At 42.7% G+C, this 22,003-nt stretch overlaps 1 protein-coding gene across 5 annotated transcripts in view; it reads left to right on the top strand.

The window, feature by feature from the left end:
• Nucleotides 1-22,003, top strand: part of LOC147031804 (phospholipase D1-like) — a 204,162-nt gene that overhangs the window by 73,792 nt on the left and 108,367 nt on the right. For 4 of the 5 annotated variants that reach the window (XM_085867750.1, XM_085867745.1, XM_085867736.1 and 1 more), the window contains 5 exons: nucleotides 2,320-2,512; nucleotides 2,760-2,893; nucleotides 10,640-10,785; nucleotides 19,142-19,292; nucleotides 19,423-19,488. In XM_085867750.1, the coding sequence (XP_085723876.1) occupies nucleotides 2,359-2,512; nucleotides 2,760-2,893; nucleotides 10,640-10,785; nucleotides 19,142-19,292; nucleotides 19,423-19,488 (651 nt within the window). In that variant the 5' untranslated portion in view covers nucleotides 2,320-2,358. The remainder of the gene's footprint in view (nucleotides 1-2,319; nucleotides 2,513-2,759; nucleotides 2,894-10,639; nucleotides 10,786-19,141; nucleotides 19,293-19,422; nucleotides 19,489-22,003) is intronic. The other variant, XM_085867743.1, reaches the window with a different exon arrangement.

Here is a 22,003-nt window from a genome sequence, read left to right as displayed (position 1 = left end):
TTGATATGTGGAATATTTCATCGTCGTGGTTCAGGGACCAAATGCGGTTATTTTGACGGTTTGACTTTACCACTGGTATCTTAGTTGCGTCATGGGAAAATGTCAACTCGTGAAGAAACCCGGGGGAATTGTGGATTTAACAACACCATTAACAATGACATTAACAAAACTTTAGTGTGCGTGCGTGCGTGCGTGCGCCCCCTTTTAAAATGGAGTCGATCACATTTGATTTTTCGATTATTTTAGGAAAAATTGTTCCATTTGATCAAGCTATGGCTGTAGGATACTCTGTGCTTCCTTTCAATGCTCTTTAGCCAAGGGGAATAGTGTTGAAGATTTTTATACAAGAACGACGTCACAAACCTTTGCAGCAGTACAAGTGTCTTCCCGAAAGAGGAACCTCGTGTTTTTACAGCATCTGGATATGTTTGGTAAATAAATCGTTGTAAGAATAGAATATCTATGGCGTGGTTCTCTTATGTAATGTAGTACATGAGGCAGTAGGCCAAAAAACGTTTTACAATACCCTTGTGATGCTCAGGAGTTCACCAGAAAGAGAATCGTGTAGTTCACAAAAATCCCTTCGGAGGGTCTATTGTGGGAACGCCCAGGAAACATGTTTGAGCCAGCACTGAAGCGTACATCACGTCGAGCTCGCATTGGTGTTTGCAAAAGAAAATGTAACAACAGCTGTGGACAAATTGGGATAGTTACGATAATTGTGAATGCCTTTTAAATTGCAACAACATAATACGTAAGGTTCACTTCATCGACGCACAGACATACAACAATGCAATTTGCATCATCTTATGCGGGTCTCGAAGCTCGGGCCTGTCCCCACATTATGGAAACGATGTGCAACATCTGGTTTGCAAGCTCGTGGTCAGTGTTGCCAGGGAGCACTCGCGTGCAACTTGTGAGCGATGCTCGCCCCAGCTTCGCCTCTGATAAGTGTTGATCTAAATGACATAGACATGGAATATGCTGTACTTGTCTTACCATGATGGGGGCATTCAGCATTTTTCGAATTTATTTTGCTGAGAAATGTTCCTTTTTTTTTATTTTTCATTCAGCAAAATACAGTCGGGGGTATTTAACTCTGAGAGGCTGTGGTCTGCGAGAGGTTGAGAGTGAAGAATGGGAGATTGTAGATTTGTGAGTGAGGGAGAGAAAAGAGAAACTAATCAAGTTGTTTGATGTAGGATCTTCTTGCTTTCCCTGTATGTTTAAACTTTGGGATTATCTAGCCTCTTCGGTCTTTCCTTCGACCAGTTATCTCCGATTCTTTTAAACCCCTTAACCACTGAACCCTCACTCTCCCCATCAAAATCGGTCATTTTAACCCCCACATGCTCCCTGACCATTGACCCTGCTCCAATGCGCACACCTCTGACTTGGTCCAACCCAATATTAACCGTCGCCCTTATCTCTTCTCTATTTTGCTCTGAAGATGGATTAACACCTGAATTGCTTCCCACGGCGGTTAGCATACCTCGTTTAACATTCTGTTCATTTTGTCCATTGTTTGACCTGTCCGCTGGCACGGAGCGACACCAGACTAGTTCTAGTTCTTCATTCTTCCTTAAGACTCAGATCAATAGGCGTCCTCAATTATCTTGTTACTCTGCACTGTTCTCGTTTGTTTTTGTCCCTTTGTTACTGGAGGGGTGGGGGAGGGAGGAGTGCACTTGTGTGGTTATCAGTTTGTCTCTTCCACCACAGCCATCCATAAAACGGAAGGGTAATATCTTTGTGACATTATGGCATGCTTTTAAGCCATTCAGGAATCCATGAAGGCAAGATGTAGCTGCCCTTAGAGAAACTACCGGGGGTGCATAAAGTTAGACTTTCTGCTTTATTGTGCATTTTTCATAATATATTATCCATCCATTGGGACCATACTCTACGCAGAGCGTTGGTGCCGCCAAAGCAGTCTCCTTGGCGATTGGGCACAATCCTGGACTCTCCGACGCAGGATCCCAGCAACCTGGTACTCATTTTGCCAACCTCAGAAGGATGACATGCAGAGTCAACCCCACCTAGTATTAATTCAACAGTCAAGTGGGATTTGAACTCAGGATTCAAGGATCCAAAGCCCACCACCCGAACCATTAAGCCAACACCAGGCATATAATATATTATAAAGTGCAATATAGTCTCTGTTTATGAAACTGAATCTTAGTTCTTACAGGTGGATGGTCAAACGAATTCCACTGATGCCAAAACATAAAATCCTTGGTGAACTTGTATTTTTTTTCCTCTGTTATTGCCCTCGTTGTAGTTTCCCTGATGAATGCCGACTATGTTCTGTGCTTTCAGATATTGAGCATTTTGTAGCCAGGCACATTTTGTGCCAACATGTCTGACTCTGGCACACCATCATCGTCATTACGTCGTGCTGTGCCAAGCGATGAAACGGGGAATGATTTGGACCACAATCAGAGGTTGATATTCCCCGATTCTGATCTGAATGAACTTGAAGAGTGCATCGAGACAGACCATCCGTCTCATGGTGAGTCGGCCATCAATTGTGCAAATCGCTTTGGAAATTATAACAAATGTCCCAGCCTCATGTGCAACCTTGATCCCACTTTGCCCTTAACATTTGATTCGTTTCCATTGTTATCCTCATTTTATTTCCTATTTTAAAAAAAAAAACCTAAGCTTGAATTAATTCCTTTTGTCTTAAATGTGCCTGCTGCAATTGTTTTGACATTCGGATTGCATGTTCCAAAATATATTGTGCTTCTTCTCTTGAGGTTATACAGAAATTCCATTCACACGAATTTATGAACTCGTGCCAAACAAGCATGAGGCCTGCAATTGCTTCATCCCAGGCACTGCCTTTTCTGTGGAGGTCACCGATGTTGAACGCTTTGGGTCTTCAAGAAGGGTGAGAAAGGACCAAGGAAGGGTTTGTGTGTTGTTGGTTGTCATCTCCACATGTGGGTTTCAGAAGGTGGCACGGAGCCCTCTCAGGTGTGTGTGTGTGTGTGTGTGTGTGTGTGTGTGTGTGTGTGTGTGTGTGTGTGTTTGTGTGTGTGTGTGTGTGTGTGTGTGTGTGTGTGTGTGTGTGTGTGTGTGTGTGTGTGTGTGTGTGTGTGTGTGTGTTCATGTGTGCAGTGTTTTGTAGTGTGCAAAAATGCAGGCTTTATTTTATTTTATGTTTTTTGTTGCCACATGGCTTGTGGCCTGAGGCATTCCTTGCTGTATCACATTTCACATTATTTCCCAGCCATTGATTCCTACTGGTTTACCATTGCCTTCACACTGGGGCTGGGATTTGAACCCAAAATCATCATACTTATATTGCATAAGCCGAGCCATTCTTTCCTTCGATCTCCAGTCAAGGTAGAATTCCTTGGGGGTTAGCCCTCACCTAACGCTAAACCTACCCCCTCTCTCCTGAGCCAACCCAAAGCCTTGTAATTTATTTTTCTATACAAGATTGAGGCTCATGGAGGAGCAAAATAACAGAGGGTAAAAACGCAACAAGCCGAGAGTCGAGTGGTGGGGCGACTTGGACACAATAAATCTTTTTCTTCTTCTTTCGGCTGCTCCCGTTAGGGGGTCACCACAGCGGATCAACCGTTATGATCCGCATTATGATTTGGCACAGGTTTTACGCCGGATGCCCTTCCTGACGCAACCCTGGTCGCCTCTTACGACACAGGGATATGGTACACCTATTCCAACCGGGGTATACACCGGCCCAGTACACTGGTACTCACTTCGCCGACCTCAGAAGGATGACAGGCTGAGTCAATCTCCTGGTGTGTATTAATTCAAGCGGCCAACGGGGCTTGAACTCAGGACCTTTTGGATCCCAAGCTGATACTCTAACCACTAAGCCAACACCAGGCTTGGACACAATAAATAAGCAAGGGAATTAATGAACAGGAAGAGAAGACTCCATAAAAGGGAAGCATTGCAGTAATCTGCAGCTTTGGTGGTTGGGTTATGTGGTGCAGGAAAGGCTGGTTATAAGGGATTGGGGTTAACATGAGCTGGTGATCCACCACCTGCTTGAAGCCCTGGGAGGGATTCCTGCAAGCGTTGTCTCACATTTGTTGGCCTGTTAGATGTTGTCCGGTCATGGTGATGGCAATGCCATGGTAATGTCGTTTCAGTCAATGTCTACATTTTCACTTTGCGAACAGGCACTAGGTATTATGTATCATTGTTAAAGTTTTCATAATTTTAGTTGGCCAAAGTCCTGCTTTCATTGCCTGACATACATATATATATATATATATATATATATATATATATATATATATATATATATATATATATATATATATATATATATATATAGATATATATATATATATATATATATATATATATATATATATATATATATATATATATATTGCTACGGCTGTGGAAATTCGCATTACACCATGAAGGGCCCGTAAGTGAGATATCTCTAAGTACATATGTAGTTAGTCCCAAATCCATTGTCTAGAGGGAACTTATGTGATTCATTCGGGCTGCGATGCTTTGAGTTAGGCATTTTTCTGTTCTATCTTTATTTTGAACCAACCACGTCTCAACTGCCATCACACAACAACCACCAACCACAATTCCGCTTCACAACAACCACAACCACACCTGCCTCTTAACAACCACGCCATCCTCACCACTCCGCCAGCAACCGTCAACATCTCCACGAACACAAAAGGGGAACAACAACAACTCCCACCCCGATTTCCCTGGTAAACAAGAATGACGGTTGGAACTCAACTCCCACCCCGATTTCTCTGGTACAATGTCCCCCCCCCCCCCGTGTGCCGCCAAGGGAGGGGCAGGGTGCCGAGGGAATAAAAGGGTGCACGGAGGCGCCGCTGAGAGGAGGTCAGGTCAGGGCGGTCGGTGAGAGTGTCAGTGTCAGTCGGCGGTGATGGTCTTCTGCTCGTCTGGGTCTTGGAGAAGCGGTCCGTAGAGCAACCCGCTCGTTGGAGCTTGCAATCGGTGGAGAGTCCGGACGTCGCGGAGGGGACGCAGACTGGAGGCGCCGCTCTGCCAGCTGTGTCGCGCGGACCTGCACGTTCGTACAAGGAGCGCCGGAGAAAGCTCGCCCACCATCTCACCGCGAGGGTGCAGGTAACCTGCAACGGTCTCGTCGGACTCGTTCGGTCTGCCAAGTCCCACGCTATAAAGGCCCACGGGCCCCGTCTGCCCCCTTGTCTATGAGCGTGGCTTCTTTCCTTTGCTTTTGAGTAAATGTGTGTTGGCGCCATCTGTAAAGTAGAACTGTATAAGTGTTGCCGTGTGTACGCGTATTCGGTTTTACTCTTGCTTTCGCTTTATATGTGCATTTTGATTGTTGTGGCTGTATATACGTGCTTTCCGTGTGCCGCGGAATAAATGTGCATTGTGTTGAACTGTTTTCCCGTTTCGCTTCGTCTCCTTCCTTTTAATTGACCCTCCATCCTGCTTCACGTAAAGGGTTCGTAGTGGGCTTAATACGCCCGATAATTAATCGGAACCGTTGAGGCCGACGATAACACCGCTCGGTTATCACTGTAGCACGGAACGGACCGCTCAAGCGGTTCGTGTCCGGAGTCGGCCTGTGGCGTGGTGCGATCTCCTGGTCGACCATTCGCGCAGGTACTTAGGTAGATCGAATTTGGCGAGCAACCCTATCCTGCGCGGGTGGGCAATTGGCACGATCATGGTGAGGTTAAACCCCCACCCGTGACTAGCTCCCGGCGTTGGTCCGAGAGGGTCACGACTGAATTGTCCGTCCGGTGGGCGACGTGCCGCGATTCGAGTCACGTGGCCGTCCGCACGCCGGCGGGCGCGAATTCGCAACAATATATGTATATGTATGTGTATATATATATATATATATATATATATATATATATATATATATATATATATATATATATATATATATATATATATATATATATATATACTATATTTTTCTGGCTGAAATCACCACTGACAATAAGTTAGGAATGATGAACATTTTCAGTACCTTTTGATGCTGGCAGGATGGTCGAGAGGTATGCACACTCGCCTCTTCTGAGCTGTCAAGCCTAGGTTTGAATCCTGACCCAGCTATAAACCGTCATTCTGGTGTTTCACAGGCAGAGTGATTCATCAATGTGTGTGCCTTCCCTCGGATGGACGTTAAACGGGTATACCGTTTGCCAGCATTCGTTGGTGGACGTTGAAGAATTGCATCGGTGGCACAGACGTGCCCTCAGCCAATGATGCTAACCCGCAGCCTTGTGCAGCATACAAAAGAAGAAGAAATTTTGATTATTTTCTTTTTAACGGGCACCCACTTGTTGGTAAGGAGCTTGCAATCGGCCTTAATCGTACTAAATAACTCGACGTAGTAAGATATTTCCATATTAATGTGAGTATTAATTGCACTATAAAAATACTTTCCCGGTGAATTTTGTTTGCTCGCACGTCTTGGGCTTGACTGACGTTTCTGCCACTAACATTCCTAATGGAATCACTACCAGAACTTGCACACACTTTGCTAATATGTAAGAAACAGATTAAGTAACTAGAACGACACTCGCACACCCAACCTGTCCACAGCCTTTTGAGACATCGTGCTACATATTGTTGTTTGCCCCGTCTCTCAATGGTGAAGAATCACTTAAAAAATTCTTGGATCTGAATCCGAATCCAGATCTTCAGCAAAATCTGATCAATTCTTCATACACTCAATCTGTCCACCAAACTTCATCCGAATCCTTCCACAAAATTTTGAGATATCCTGCTCACAGACAAACAGACAGGTGTGAAAACATAATCTTACCATCCACCTTCGGTGGCGGAGGTAATTATTTGGTCCAAGACCCGCCTTCCCCTCCTTTTGGCTGATCGTGCTTGTACGGCAATCGCACGTTGGAGAAGAACCACGAACGCAAAATGCCTCGAGGTAGCAACACACGTACTGCTTCGCCTGGGGTTTTGATGTGAAGATGAACTGATTGGATTTCTCAATTTCGATCTCTACACTGTATCAGAAAATGAAGCGGTTAATTGTTGAGTATACAACCGGTGTCAATCATTATTGCTGAGAGTAGTTATGAGGATTTAGTAAGCACACGTGAAAAGTCCGATCCAGGTACCAGGACTTTGTTTGATGTAGACTACCTCGGTACTGTTATAATGAGGAGGTCTTGCAGTTGCTGACAATGCACTGATGCTGAGCCATTTTTGTGGTTTGTGCATGTAATTCTGCTTGGAGAAAATTGTGTGATACCTTGTGCAATGTCCTGAAAAATTTATTTCTGCCCAACAGCAGGCAACACTTTTAGCTTTTTGTTATTTTGACACAAATCCAACCAAGGCCCTGTCAGGAGGGTTGTTTGGGCGGCTTATCTCCATACCATGACAAAGTGTCAAGTGGATTTTATAGCAGAAGGTGGGTGAGATACTCTAAAGAAACCCACTCTCAGACATCAGTTATCTACTTATCATTGAAACACAATGGGGTGTAATTATAGCATGAGTGTCCTTGATTTTTGGATATTTATTAATTGCTCCTACACGTGGAAACTGTGAATGCCATTTCACAGAACAATGCACTGGAAGATATGAAAGGATGTCGCTGCTTCTCAGGAATTTTTGCAATGCATCATTTCTCATTACCCACGCGTGTTGCGCAACGTGGGGTTAAGCAATTGGTTCGCTCTGTCTGCCTATCAATCTACTTAACTTCTATTGAATTTTTTTCATTTTGAACATTGCACAACATGAATCGAAACATGAACGTGCAGTTTGGCAGTACCTTGGCTCTGGATTTGGAAAATTATACGGAATCTCGTCCCGAGTGTGCATGTGCGCAGTGCAGTCGAGCAGTTGCTTCAGTCTGTCTGCCCGGCAGTCAAGCAAAGATCGAGAATAATTTCAAACAGGAAACGTAGTGTTTTTAGGGATGTCATAAAGGACACAAACAACAGGCTTGAATAACGAATTAACATGTTCAATTAGGCGGTGTAAAAGACCTTCCATCAACGGCAGTGAACTTCCCATTCAATGTTTGTTTGTTTTTTTTCGACTGCCTTCACAACTTTTATTTTATTTAAATTGAGTTATACATTTCAACACTGTAGAACACAAATCGCCTTGTTTGTACTTCCAAAAATCTTCAGTTTAGCAGTACTTGGGCCAAAATTGTACACCGTCTCGACCAATCAAATTTTCCGCACGCACCGAGAGCGGAGTAACAGTGGGATTCCGACGGAATAGCATGAGTGATGCAATGACAAAGCGAACTTCGTCCAAAAGATCTGTTTTGTTGAGTGCATCTTTTTCTTAATGATCGGTCCTTTCGAAGAAAAACAAAAGTAAATTGTTTCGTTTTATGGATTCTGCCTGAGCTCGATGAATATTGGACTTGGGCACGGATTCATCTGGAGAATCAAATTAAGCACTGCTAGGTTGTTTGTTTTGTTTTCTTTCCTTTTTATCTTGCCAAAACGAAGTTTTTGCAAGATATGTGAGTCAGCTTGTATGTTTTTTTATTTTTTTTTTGTTTGTCTGTAATCACGTATAAATCACTCTGCAGAGCACAGTTATCATTGGAAATTTTTGTAACTTCACATATCAGAGTCCTATAGAGGTCCCTTTCAGCACATAAAATTTTCAAGGTCAAGGTCAAGGTCAAAGGTCAAGGTCACTTTGTCGCAAATCAGGGGAGTCGACGAAACCCTTATTTTTTGAGTAATTTTGATCGGATCATCTTAAAACTTCATGGGAATATAGTTCATGGTCTGGCGCTCAGCTGATTAATTTTTGGTGGCGATTGGCCTTGACCATCATGTTTAGCGCTGGAGGTCGAAAGTTTTTGACCCCGAGGTCAAATTTTGAAATCTTAGGTACCATATCATGTAATACCTAAAATCGAACACCTCGATGAGTGCTTTCTAGATATCTCAAGCTTGAGACATTATGACGTCATTTGGTGACGTTATGAGGCAAACGCATATTTTTCATGGTTACTCTGTAGAACGATTCTCATCGGAATCTCTCGTAGGCAGAAATTCCTCAAGGAGTCGCTCCTGGTGGATAGCAGCTCTGTTCACCTCAGTGTGACCTTAAAGAAGTCACACGTGGTCACCTTTTGGCAAGATCCGGGTCTTATTTTTTTTTTTGCTTTTGAAGTTTACTTTTTAATCACAAATTATTTGTAAGCCAACATGTGAGAGTGTACTTTTGCAACACTCACATGTGGGGGGGGGGGGGGTGGGAAGGTCTGAAATAAAACACCTTAAGGGAATATTGAATTGGATTAATCACCAGAATTTAAAAAAAGGAGAAAGAGGAAGCAAAAATGAAGAATGTCTTTGTGACTTCTCATTACCTCCGCCACCGAAGGTGAAGGAGGTTATGTTTTCACCCCTTTCTGTCTGTTTGTTTGTGTGAAGGATATCTCAAAAAGTTGTCGACGGATCCGGATGAAATTTTTTGGACACGTTGGGTGTGTGGAAAGGAAACATTGATTCATTTTTTTGTGAAGATCCAAATCCGGATCCGGATCTGATATAATAATTTTTTTTTCATTGATTCTTCACCATTGAGAGATGGGGCTAAACTAATACATAGCACGTCATCTGAAAATGTTGGGGACGGATTCGGACGAAACTTGGTGGACAGGTTTGGTGGGCGGCAAGAACGAATTGATTAGATTTTGGTGAAGATCCCAATCCGGATCTGGATACGATAATTATTTAATTTTTAAAATGATTCTTCACCATTGAGAGATCGGGTCAAAAACGATATAGTCCTGTATAGCATATTTCAAAAATGTATTGGGCCCGATATGTTCTCGTGGATCAGGCATTGTGTGGTGGAGGTATGCGCTCTACCGAGTGCCCTTCTAGTTTTGCTACTGCTTTGAATATTCACCTGTTGTTACTGAACTTTATATATATTGATAAAGAAATGCCGAAATTAACATGTCTCAAACTCCAGCTTTCTGAGACTGTATTTTCCAGCAAAACTACATACACAAGTTTTTTTTTTTTTTTTGACTTCTATTTAAATTGTGTTCACCACATGACATTTTGAGTCATGCCTAAAATCTGATCAGACACCTTATCGCCTTAGCGTTTGTAAGGCCATGCGGCTTACTGTGTTTTTGAGTTTATGTTGACAATGGATCGACTCAAGTGACCAACATGTTGACATTTCCTTTGAAGAAACAATGATGACATTATATTATAAATCCCAGTATGGGTGTGCATTTGTTATCCCTTTATCCCCGGCCTTGTGCAGGCCAACCAGGCCAGTTGGCACCCCCATCTGAACATCTGGCTTTGCTGCTGTGTTTGTTTGAGCTTCAATAATTGTGTCGGATGCTTTGCTAGCACGTTATGCAATTAAGTATGTGATGCCAAGTTCCATTGTGTATTGTACATAGAGTGGGGGTATTTACATAAGAGGAGATTATGGTGGAGTCTTAGCATTTAATACCATAAATGATAATTATACGGATAGCAATTGACCCGTTTGTATGAAATATAAACACGAGTCTTCATTTTGGAAAATAGAATTCCCTTTTGGAACTTTAAAACAGAAAACTTTACGCGTCGATTGTGATGTCACGCTCTTGTGAGCACTATTGTAAAGTATAATGGGCTGATAATGTTTACAGACCGAGAAGACATGCCGATACACTGTGCGAATTAGTCATGGTCCATTTGAGTGGGCCATCAAGCGTCGCTATAAACATTTCCATCAGCTTCACCAGGAGCTCCAGCGTTATCGGGCTTTGCTTCATCTTCAGAGACCTGCTCGAAGGTGAGGGAGAGCGTTTGCATTGTTTCTCGGATTGTTTCAAAATACATGGTTTTCTCTGTTGCCCTCTCTTTTTCACAAGATTATTTTCCATCAACATGATTTTGGTTGGTTTTTTTTCCCTTAATTTCACTCGTTCATTATAATTTTGCTTTGTATGATTTGCGTCACACAAGAGAAAAAAGCAGACTAATATAATTGAGGCTCAAAGAAAAAGGTCGCTGTCTCAATCACCTGGTTGGATAATCTTCTTGTCCAACTTGAGGAACTTTTCGAGACTGGTCCCTCATCGCTACTTTCTCCAACATCACCTTGTCCTGGGAATTCTTTCAAAGAAACTTGCTCTCCCTCATGCACAGATTTATCCCCTCTCGTCTTCAGTTGTCCTACCCTTCCTCCTGCCCTTGGTTTACTGAAGCTTGTGGTGAGGGAGTTGTCCTGGAACAACTTGCCTTTGCTTCATGGATAGCAAACCCAACTGAGGGTAATCTCAGTTCCTTCCATAAAGCTTGGAACAAGTGTGTATCTACCCTCAGGAGAGCCAGAAAATAACATCTTTGTAATCTCAAGTCTGAACTCTCAAACCTCTCTCCCTCCTCCAAATCCTGGTGGCATCTAATCAAATCTGTTTCTGGTGTATGTTCCCCCTCCATCCTCCCCCTTACCTCAAATGGCCACACTGCTGTTACCGCACGTGAAAAGACTGGATGCCTAAACTCGGTATTTGCATCAAAATCTTGTGTCCGAAACCCTTTGCTTTCTGTACCCACCTTACCCAGTCACACCCAACTGTCCCTGGACTCTGTGTCCTTTTCTTCTGACAAGGTGGAGAGCTTGCTGTCAAACCTCGACTCAGATTCTGCAACCGGTCCAGACGGCATCAGCCCACGTGTCCTAAAAACCTGCTCCTCTGCTCCTGCTCACCCTCTCTCTGTTCTATTCACCCTCTCATTTGCTCAAGGTCATCTGCCATCTGCTTGGAAATCAGCAAACATTCCTGCCCTGCACAAAAAAGATGCAAAAACAGATCCCTGCAACTACAGACCAATCACCCTGCTTCCAATCATAAGCGAGGTTATGGAATCCATCATTGCTTCAGACATTAAATCCTTCCTCTTCTCCAATGGTCTGATTTCCGCTCATCAATTTGGATTCAGACCAGGTCACTCTACGATGGATATGCTGCTTCTGCTCTCCCAACAATGGATGGAGGTCCTCAATGCCGGACATGAAATCAGAACCATATCCCGAGACATATCACGTGCTTTTGACACAGTCTGGCACCCTGCCCTGCTCACCAAACTCTCTTCTTATGATATCCAAGGCCATCTCCACTCATGGCGAGCAGACTTCCTCTCCTGTCTCGGTCACCGTGTGGCCCTAAATGGAGTTTTTTCATCCCCTCTTCCTGTCCAGGCTGGAGTTCCTCAATGCAGCGTTCTGGGCCCTGTTCTTTTTCTGGTTTTCATCAGTGATCTCTCAGACTCTCTGGAAAATCCTCTTTATCTCTTTGCTGATGACTCCACCCTCTGCCGAACCATCTGTCATCCCTCAGACCGGAAAGCCGCAGCTTCTTCACTCTCTACATATCTGGATAAAATCACAAACTGGTCCAACACGAGGAACATGTCTTTCAATCAGGACAAATCTCACACTCTCACTGTGTCTCTCCGAAAGGACCGTTTGCACCCCCCCCCCGCCACCCCCCCCTCATCTACTTTCTCAACAATCCTCTGGAAGAAGTCCTTTCATTCAAGCTTCTGAGTCTCACTATCTGCCATGATCTTTCCTGGGAAAGCCACATTTCCAACCTGGCCGAGCCAGTCGCCGACTGGGCATCCTCCGTCGTGCAAAGTCCTTCCTCGGCCCACCTGAGCTTCTGACCGCATACAAAGCTTTCGTCCACAGCCTGATGGAGTACTGCTCTCCCCTCAGGGCTGGTGCTCCTGCCTCTCACTTTTCTCAGCTTCACGCTGTGGAAACCAAGGCATTTAGGATAATTGGTAATTGCTGCGATGAGACTGAGTCTTTGGGCCTCTCACTCTCTCACCGCAGGCTGGTCGGTGGTCTTTCTGTCTTATACCGCCTCCCGCTCTGTCTACAATTTGTCCCCACTTTATTTCTGCAGGATGCTCAAGGTCCGCCAACAACCTCCTTCTGGTAAAACTACCAAAAATTACGAATCACTCTTCACCTTCCCTCTTTCATTCCTCTTTTTCCCACCTTTGGAATAAACTCCCTCACTCTGTTCAATCCCATTCTTCCCTCCAAGCCTTCAAACAGCTGTTCACCACCACCTCTTAACTTCCCCCATCCAAATCGTCAATCTTCTCTATCCCCGTTAATCCACCCCAAACCCACCGACTTCAAATTCCCTGCTTTCCTTCCTAAAAGTCCCTGTGATGTCCATCTTGTAGACCCCGTGTTCCCCGCCCCTTCCCTCTCCCTTCCATAGATATCCTAATGTCTCTGTTCTCCACTGTTTTATCCAGCCTTCTCCTGCCCCTGTTGGCTGATACCCCCCTTGCTGTTGGTTGTGCATTAGCTCTCATACGAGCCTCAACAATGTATTTACAAAAATAAATGTCAAAGTGAGCATGAATATCATAAATTGCATTGGAGGTGGTGCAGGTAAAACGATCATTGGTACATCCCTGATCATCCCTGTCAGCGAGTGCACTTTGAACCTTACGAGATCAACTCGTGTGAACATTGCAGGCTTGGTGATTTATTTAATGTATGTCTCCAATTGGAAAGGCCTTGCCATCTTCACCAACATCCAGGCAGACTTCCCAAAGGGAGACATCATGTCTGGTTTGACAAAGAAATTGAGGGAAGGCAGATGACCCTCCCTAAATATATTTGTGTTCTTGTTCTATCTTCCCTCTCTTCTTCTTCCTATTCCTCTCCTCCTCTCCCAACAACACGTTACTCATGATGTTTCACTCTTAAGAAGATGTCACACAATGATGTGCACACCTCTGTCCAATTCTCTGGATTGCTTTAAATATGTAAGCTTGACATTGAAAACATTAATTTTGTGACCAATTCTGACCCTGTTGAAATTGAAAAGATACCAAACCAATAGCTGCCTGTTTTTTTTTTTCTGTTGGGGCTGTGGCAAGGTATGTTTGTGCCACGTATTGTTTGCATTGGCAGGCCAAAACCTTAATTGTGGAACAAAATTTTGATCTTTGACCCTGATCAAATCCCAAATATGACTTCTATGAATTTTTGCTTCTCCGTCCCAATAGGGGTTGCATGAAAGCACCTTTGTGCCAAATCTTATCTCGATCAAGTCAATTACAAGAGAATGCCAAGGTAAACGTGTGATTCTTAGTGTTTCACCTTTGATCCCTTAAAATCAGAATGGGACCCTGAATCGGTAAAAACGTAGTAATTTGAATGTATCGGACCAAGGTTCCTCCACGGTGAATTTGAAGAGAATTGGCTCAGAAATCAAGGAATGGTGTGTGATTGTAATTGTTGTACAGTAAGTGAGAAATAATAACGAAAAAGAGAAAGACGTGTCTCTCTTTTGAAAGAGGACAGACATCATTAATAATGGAAAATAACATAATAAAGCCACCTGCTGGCCATCTAACGTTTCACCTGCATGGCCCGTTCATAATGAAAATAATGTCCTTCATTTAACCAACACAACACATGAAAACCACCATTGTCGTAACAATATTTATCCATCCGAGCTCAGTGAAAATTTGTTTGAATTACCTGAATTTTAAAATTTCCACTTCTGGAAGCTAAGAGGTGCATTCCGGGCCTAAAATCTGCACTGGCCGACACGTACTGCTCGCAGCTTACCCCACACCACCGCATCCTTCCCAAGAAACATTGGCTGAAGTTTATATTCAAATTGTTAATGAATGACTTGTCTACTTATTTAGATAAGCAATGATCAAATAAACTTTTCTTTATTTGGAAGCCAATTGGAATATAAAGTTTGCTGTATTAACACGTTAAATGGCATGTGTACATCAGACTGCAGCCGAGCTGGGAACTGTAATTCACTGCTGTTTCATTGGTCATAAAAATCCGAGGATCCAATCGAAGATTAGAAACCACAAGGCTGCAACAGTCATCCCAATCAACGATAACTCACCTCTCACACTGGAGAGTTCATTGGACACGATACCCCACGCAGTGTTCAAGTGTATATGAGTATAAGAGGGCCATGCCGTTTGCGGGGGGGGGGGGGGTTACATTCTTGAAAATCCCCATGAACCGCAAATATGCAAAATTAGGAGGGAATTTGGAAAATAGGGTAAGGGTATTCAACTTTAAAATTTGTCCAAACTATTCCCTTAATTAACAGGTTGGTGCATTGGTTTTGTGCGATTTATTTTCTTGAGTTATTAAGATCATGAAACTTACCTTAAATAACAATAATAATAATAATAATAATAATAATAATAATAATAATAATAATGATGATGATAAACTTGATCCAACAATGCGATGTTGATGATGGAGACGATAAAGACAAGTTGATGGAGATGATGGTGATTATTTTGATGATGATGATGATGATGATGATGTGGGGTTTGAAGGGGGTTATTGTGTTGACGGCCCGTGTTAATTAATTAGATGAATAAATGTAAAAAATAGTTTGCCAACCCGCGATTATTCGAGCGCATTGAACGCAATCCTCTATAAATTCATCGCGATATAGCGAAACCCGCAAAGCCTTCCTGTACTCAAATTCTTATAAAATAACGATTTTAAAGATCATTTTTAAAAATCCAAAAGTTTATCGCAACTGAAGCAGTCTTGAACACCAACCACCCTAACACACTGTAATAAACTGACGTCGTAATTTAGGAGCTCGAGGCTTTATTGATCGTACATAGCCATTATGGCGGCGTCTTCTTCACCCCGATACACATGCCACACCCTCTAATGCTATACATTGATATATTGTATGGCTTTTGGAAGTATTATTATGAAGGCCATTTGTGTTCTCCAGTCTTCAGGTATATAATGAAATTTAAATAAAGATTTAACGAGGATTAAAGGCGTATAAATAAATCAATTCCAAGTTTTACCGCCATTTTACACCGACCTATCTCAACCGTTGCATGAGTTCTTCATGCCTGTTTTTTGTGTCATCTATAACATCCTTAAAAACAATATGTTTCTGTTTGAATGATTTTCAATTTTGTTTGACTGCCAGGCAGGCACACAGAGTTAAAAAAAATATATTATCACACTCCCCTCTGCGAATGTGAGGTCAGGACTAATTCAGTCAAGGTACGGTCAAACGACAGACTTGTCTTCCCATTCATGTTCAAAATATAACATTCAATATTTAAATAAGCTGTTCCTCGATCATAAGCTAAGGCAGACCGACGGACATGAACCATTTGCTCAACCCCTACTTTTCGCTTCGCACGTGTCGGGTAGCAATGATGCAAAGAGCACCCAAATAGATATTCGACGTCTGTCTGAACTAGCAGTTCAGCATTTGAATATGCAAGAGAATAATTCTCACTTGTACAACAGGTTTTAAAAAAGCCTTGTGCAAATGTCCCTTGAAATTCCCACAGGAGTTTGGTGTGGGTTTTGGTTTGGTGATGCACTTTTTTTTTTTTCAATGAGAATTTCACAAAATAAGATCTCGTCAAATGTAGGAGCATAACTTGGCCCCACTGACGCTGCACCAACCTCCATTTGTGTGATGCCACAATTGAGTGGGAAGCTGGTTGGGTGGTCTTAAGACGAACCTTGCTAAAATAATGTAGGTTGTTGGTGTCCTCCACCTCCTCCACTTACCCTCAAAGCATATGGCATGATCATGATTCGTCCAGGGCAGCTCATTCCGTTGAAATGGTGATGACACGAACAATGTAATCATTTTGACTGCGGCACCTGCACTCTTGTTGTCTGTGATGGCTGTTTTATTTTTTTTTTTAAACGACTGAGATATTCTATTTGCATTTTAGTCATCATATAAAAGAGGAAGGAAATCATCTGATTGAAATCGCTGGATGTTGCAAAGCAAATTTGTGCAGCACACATCAGTCTGTTGGTCGGTCAGTTATGTGATGAGTACATGATGATAACCACTCGCTGCAGTCCACCTTACTTAGGACATCGATTTTATTTCAATTTTTTTTTGGTCTGAAAACGTTGTCTTCACATGAAGAATGCTGATGTATAAGTATCCTGACGATGAAGAACTTGTACCTCCTGTTTGGTAGATGTGGAGAAAGCATCGAATCGTGCTAAGGGAATTATTTGATGGAGCATGAGGAAGAAAGGAATACCAGAAATCGATAATGAGATAGTGCAAACCATGTACAGGTGATGTGAAACCATGGTGAGGATGTTTTGAGAGAAAATTATCTCTTGCACATAAAGGTAGCAATGCCCAAGGGATTAAGCCCACATTGTTTGGTAACTTTGATCAATGGTGTATTCACGTGTCCCTCGTATAGATAATTGCCTTGGAACATGATGTTCGCAGGTGACGTCGTCTTGGAATAGAAACAAAGACGAATCGAATGTGCCCGACAGCAACGGCAAAATGCTTTAGAGTTTAGACCAAAGTGGATTGAAGATTAGCAGAATAATGACTGCACCGACAGTGTGCAACTTTGATAAAACCCGCAGGAGAAGATGTAGAACATTATAGATCTCGAGGCAAAACAATTTCAAAAGCTCAAAACTTCAAGCAACTGGGACCTGTCGATGGCGAACGATAAAAAATAAGCCGGATAAACATAAAGAGCCGGATAAGCAGTCGAGTGGCACCAAGTGAGCAGTTTTGCATGTTTTATTGACCATTTTTCAGCTTAACTGTAATGAACGCACCACGTGAGATTTACAGCTTAACTGATCATGTGTAGCAGAAGGGTGCCAGTTGAGCTGTGACTGTGACTTTGTGACTTTCATACCTTTGTAAATATCTTTGCCTTCCTACTCTACAGCCGCACATCACATGTTTGTGACTTTCAGTGACAGGTTGACCCTTTGTCTTGAGTATTGAGCATTGTATTGCCCACCCATGTAGGTGAACGGCCTCCCCACCCCCAGGCCGCTAAGTATGCGTGCCCGACTTGGTCGAGTTCAGATAACAAAACTAGAGGAATTTGGTAACAAACAGCCCTGTTATTTATTTATTTTTGAATACAGAGTCAAAGCACGTGGAAGAGGTGGTACTCGTACACTGAATGGATCAGGTCACAACAGGACCAAAGGAGCAGCAGAGAGAGGGGGGAAACACCAAGAGTACAGTCGAAAGCCAAGACAGAGGGAGGCGGACAAACAATGGGTGTGGGGAGGAATGGGGGGCAGGAGAGGATGCACAGAGTGGACAAGATTGATACAGAAGGGAACTTGATGCCTGGTGTTGCTAAATGGTGAGGGTGGTGGGCTTGGAATCCCAGGGTCCTGAGTTCCAATCCCGCCTGGCTCTTGAATTAATACCAGGTGGGGTTGACTCGGCCTGATATCCTTCCGAGGTCGGCAAAATGAGTACCAGCTTGTTGGTATCCTGTGTCGGAGTGGTGACCCATCCAGGATTGTGCCCAATATCCCAGGAGACTGCTTCAGCAGCACCAACGCTCTGCATAGAGTATGGTCCCAACGGATGGATGGAAGGGAACTTTCAGGACGGAAAACTGGAAATTTGGAAGGATGAGGGATTGGGGTAAACTAGTGTACAAAAGATCATGATATTGGATTGGTGAACAGCTGTGTTGAAGACGGAGAGAAGAATGAGATTAAAGAGGACGTGGAAGTTGGTTCCACAGATGGGGAAAACAGGAAAAAAAGAGGAATAATGTTCGCACTTTATAACACAGCTTTAAGTTGGTACAGTTTGAAGTTTGTAGAGTTTTAACTTTATTGTACAAAATTTAAGTTGGTATTTTTTACCTCCACCACCGAAGGTGGAAGGAGGGTATGTTTTCACCCCTGTCTGTCTGTTTGTCTGTGTGCAAGATATCTCAAAAAGTTGCGGATGGATTCAGATGAAATTTGGTGGACACGTTGGGTGTGTGACAAGGACGAATTGATTCAAGTTGGTGAAGATCCGAATCCGGATCTGGATACGAGGGTTATTTAATTTTAAGTGATTCTTCACCATTGAGAGATTGGGCCAAAAACGAGATTGCTTTGCACAGCATAATATTTCAAAAATGCATTGGGACCGATATGCTCTCGTGGATCAGAAACCGAGTGCCCTTCTCGTCTGGAAATGTTTTATGTTCATTTTCCTTTGTAAATGTGTATACATCGTTCTGAGACCCCCTTTTAACTCTCTTGACTCAGCAATTTGCATTTTCTTTTCTGGCTTCAAGAGAAATTGTATTTTTTTTTTCATTGTTTAACCATTCAGGTTGAAAGAGCATCGCCTGTCAATGCGCCGGGAAAGAAAGGTCAATGCAGAGGACAAAACTTCTCGTCCACCTCAACTTCCTGCTCGTATCGACTCCAGTCAGCAGGATAATACACCTGCCAATGTTGAAACAAACCTTTCCAGCCGGAAGGTAATCAGCTGGTGGGAGGGACGCAGGGGGAATGAGGCCTTAAGGCGGATGATCATATCAACATAAGGCTGCAATAATCAGGATGTGAAACAGCTCGGTGAGACGTACTTTATCTGGTTTGTTATTGCAGAAGCATGTCGAGAACTACCTACAAACGTTACTTCGTATCCCGGTGTATCGTGACCACCCTTCTACGGTATGATATGCACTGTTGTCACTGAACTGCATATATAACTGGAGCGAACCCCGCTATGGTGATGAATATGCGACGAGTGGCACTAGCAACCCACCATCTTGGAATACCCGAGGAGGGAGGTCAGCTGCACTGGTTTCAGTGAAACAGTTGGTGTTCTGTTGTGCTTTTGGCTGCGATCATAGGCACTCCAGCGAGTTGAAATTGCCCAAAAGCATCACTTTTTCACAAGTAAGGGAACTCTTTTATATTAAATATGATTTTGAATTGTTTAACAATGTTGTTATTAGGGCTTCAAGCAAGTGCTGAAGCCCTATTGAATTCGTTCGTATTATTATTATTATTATTAGGGTACCCTGTGAGTACAGGGTACCCTATTGTTTTTCTTATGTTTATTATTAGGGTACCCTGTGAGTACAGGGTACCCTATTGTTTTTCTTCTGTTTATTATTATTATTATTATTTTTCTTTTTCCGCCGGCATTTTGCACCCTTTTTCGCTTTAAAAACCATTTTCTCTGGGATACTAAGTCCGATCGACACAAAATTTTCACCACAGTATGTATCTTTTTTGATAGCACAATCACGTTATAATTATGACGTCATTGGTCACGTGGTACGGTCGCCATCTTGAAAAAAGCGATAAACTTTGGACATCTGTATCTCGGAAACCGTGCAATGGAAAATTTTTTTCGCTTGATACATTTTACTAAGCTCCCTATGGGGAACACGTGTGATTTTTCGTGACGTCATAGGTGAAGCGATATTCCAGTGAAAATTCGTCAAGTAGAACGCCATATAGGAAAAATCTGAAAAATTCTGAGCATCATCTACGCCTAAAATTGCTGCGGAAAATGTTTTTCTTGACGTCATCGATGACGTAATTCGGCCGCCATCTTGTTTTTTAGTGTTTTTTTTAAAAAATCTTCTTCTCCAGAAGGGCTGGACAGATTAAGGCGAAACTTTACAAGTACATTCCCCCTGATGTCCTCTTTCAAGTTTGTTAATTTGTTGTTGATACGTCACATGGTTTGGCGGCCATCTTGAAAAAACCCTAAAACCTTCAAACATCTTCTTCTCCAGAAGCGCTGGTCGGATGAAGGGGAGATTTCAGAACTATATTCGGGACACGTAGGCGATATAAGTTTGTTAATTTCGAATTGATACGTTAGACGGTTTGGCCGCCATCTTGGATTTAAGAAAAATATTAAATAATGTTTTCTCCTGAACCGCTGAACCAAACGAATCGAAAATTTGTAATTATCATCTACCATCGTGTATGCACGCATGGTAAAAAATTATGACATCACACGTCACATGGTTTGGCGGCCATCTTGGATAGAAAAACGCACCTTTACCGATTAACACGAAACTTTACAAACGTGTTCCAATACCCAGTTGGAAGCAGAATATAAATTTCTGATGTCATAGGTCACATGGTTCGTCAGCCATCTTGGATTGAAAATGAATAAATTTTAAAAATCTTCTTCTCCAGAAAGGCAAGACAGATTAAGCCGAAACTTCACACATATATTCCCCATGAGGTCCTTTCTCAAGTTTGTTAATTTGTTCTTGATTGGTCACATGGTTTGGCGGCCATCTTGAAAAAACCCGAAAACCTTCAAACATCTTCTTCTCCAGAAGCGTTGGCCCAATGAAGGGGAGATTTCAGAACTATATTCGGGACAGGAAGGCGATATAAGTTTGTTAATTTCGAATTGATAAGTCACATGGTTTGGCCGCCATCTTGGATTTCAGAAAAATATTAAATAATGTTTTCTCTGGAACCGCTTAACCAAACGAATCGAAAATTTGTAATTATCATCTAGCAGGCAGTATGCACGCTTGGTAAAAATTATGATGTCACACGTCACATGGTTTGGCGGCCATCTTGGATTGAAAACGCACCTTTACCGATTAACACGAAACTTCACGTACGTGTTCCAATACCCAGTTGGAAGCAGAATATACATTTCTGATGTCATAGGTCACATGGTTCGTCAGCCATCTTGGATTGAAAAACAATATCTTCAAACGTCTTTTTCTCTGAAACGGCTGAACAGATCCAGGCGAAACTCCACCACTATGACCGCCTCTCCATGACGAATAAAAAGTTCCCACCCCCTTTTGAGGTACGATGCAACGTTTGGCAGCCATATTGGATTGAAGGAAAAATATTAATTAATGTTTACTCTGGAACTACTGCATCAATAAATGTGAAACATCAAGTTTATGGTGGAACGCTCATGCGGAATGAGGGTTTGAAATTTCAACGCGATCGGGCCCAGGGTTTGGCAGCCATGTTGGTTTTAAGAAAAATATTAAATAATGTTTTCTCTGGAACTGCTTAACCTGGAGAAGCGAAAATTTGCAGTTATCATCCACCATCGTGTTTGCACACGTGGTGCAAATTATGACATCACAAGTCACATGGTTTGGCCGCCATCTTGGATTGAAGGATAAATATTAATTAATGTTTACTCTGGAACCGCTGCCTCTATATATGCGAAACTTCAGAT

This window comes from Eptatretus burgeri, chromosome 2 (assembly GCF_056783735.1).
Source record: "Eptatretus burgeri isolate ZD-2024b chromosome 2, Ebu_testis_v1, whole genome shotgun sequence".
NCBI lineage: Eukaryota > Metazoa > Chordata > Myxini > Myxiniformes > Myxinidae > Eptatretus > Eptatretus burgeri.
This window is presented reverse-complemented; position numbering and strand designations above follow the sequence as displayed.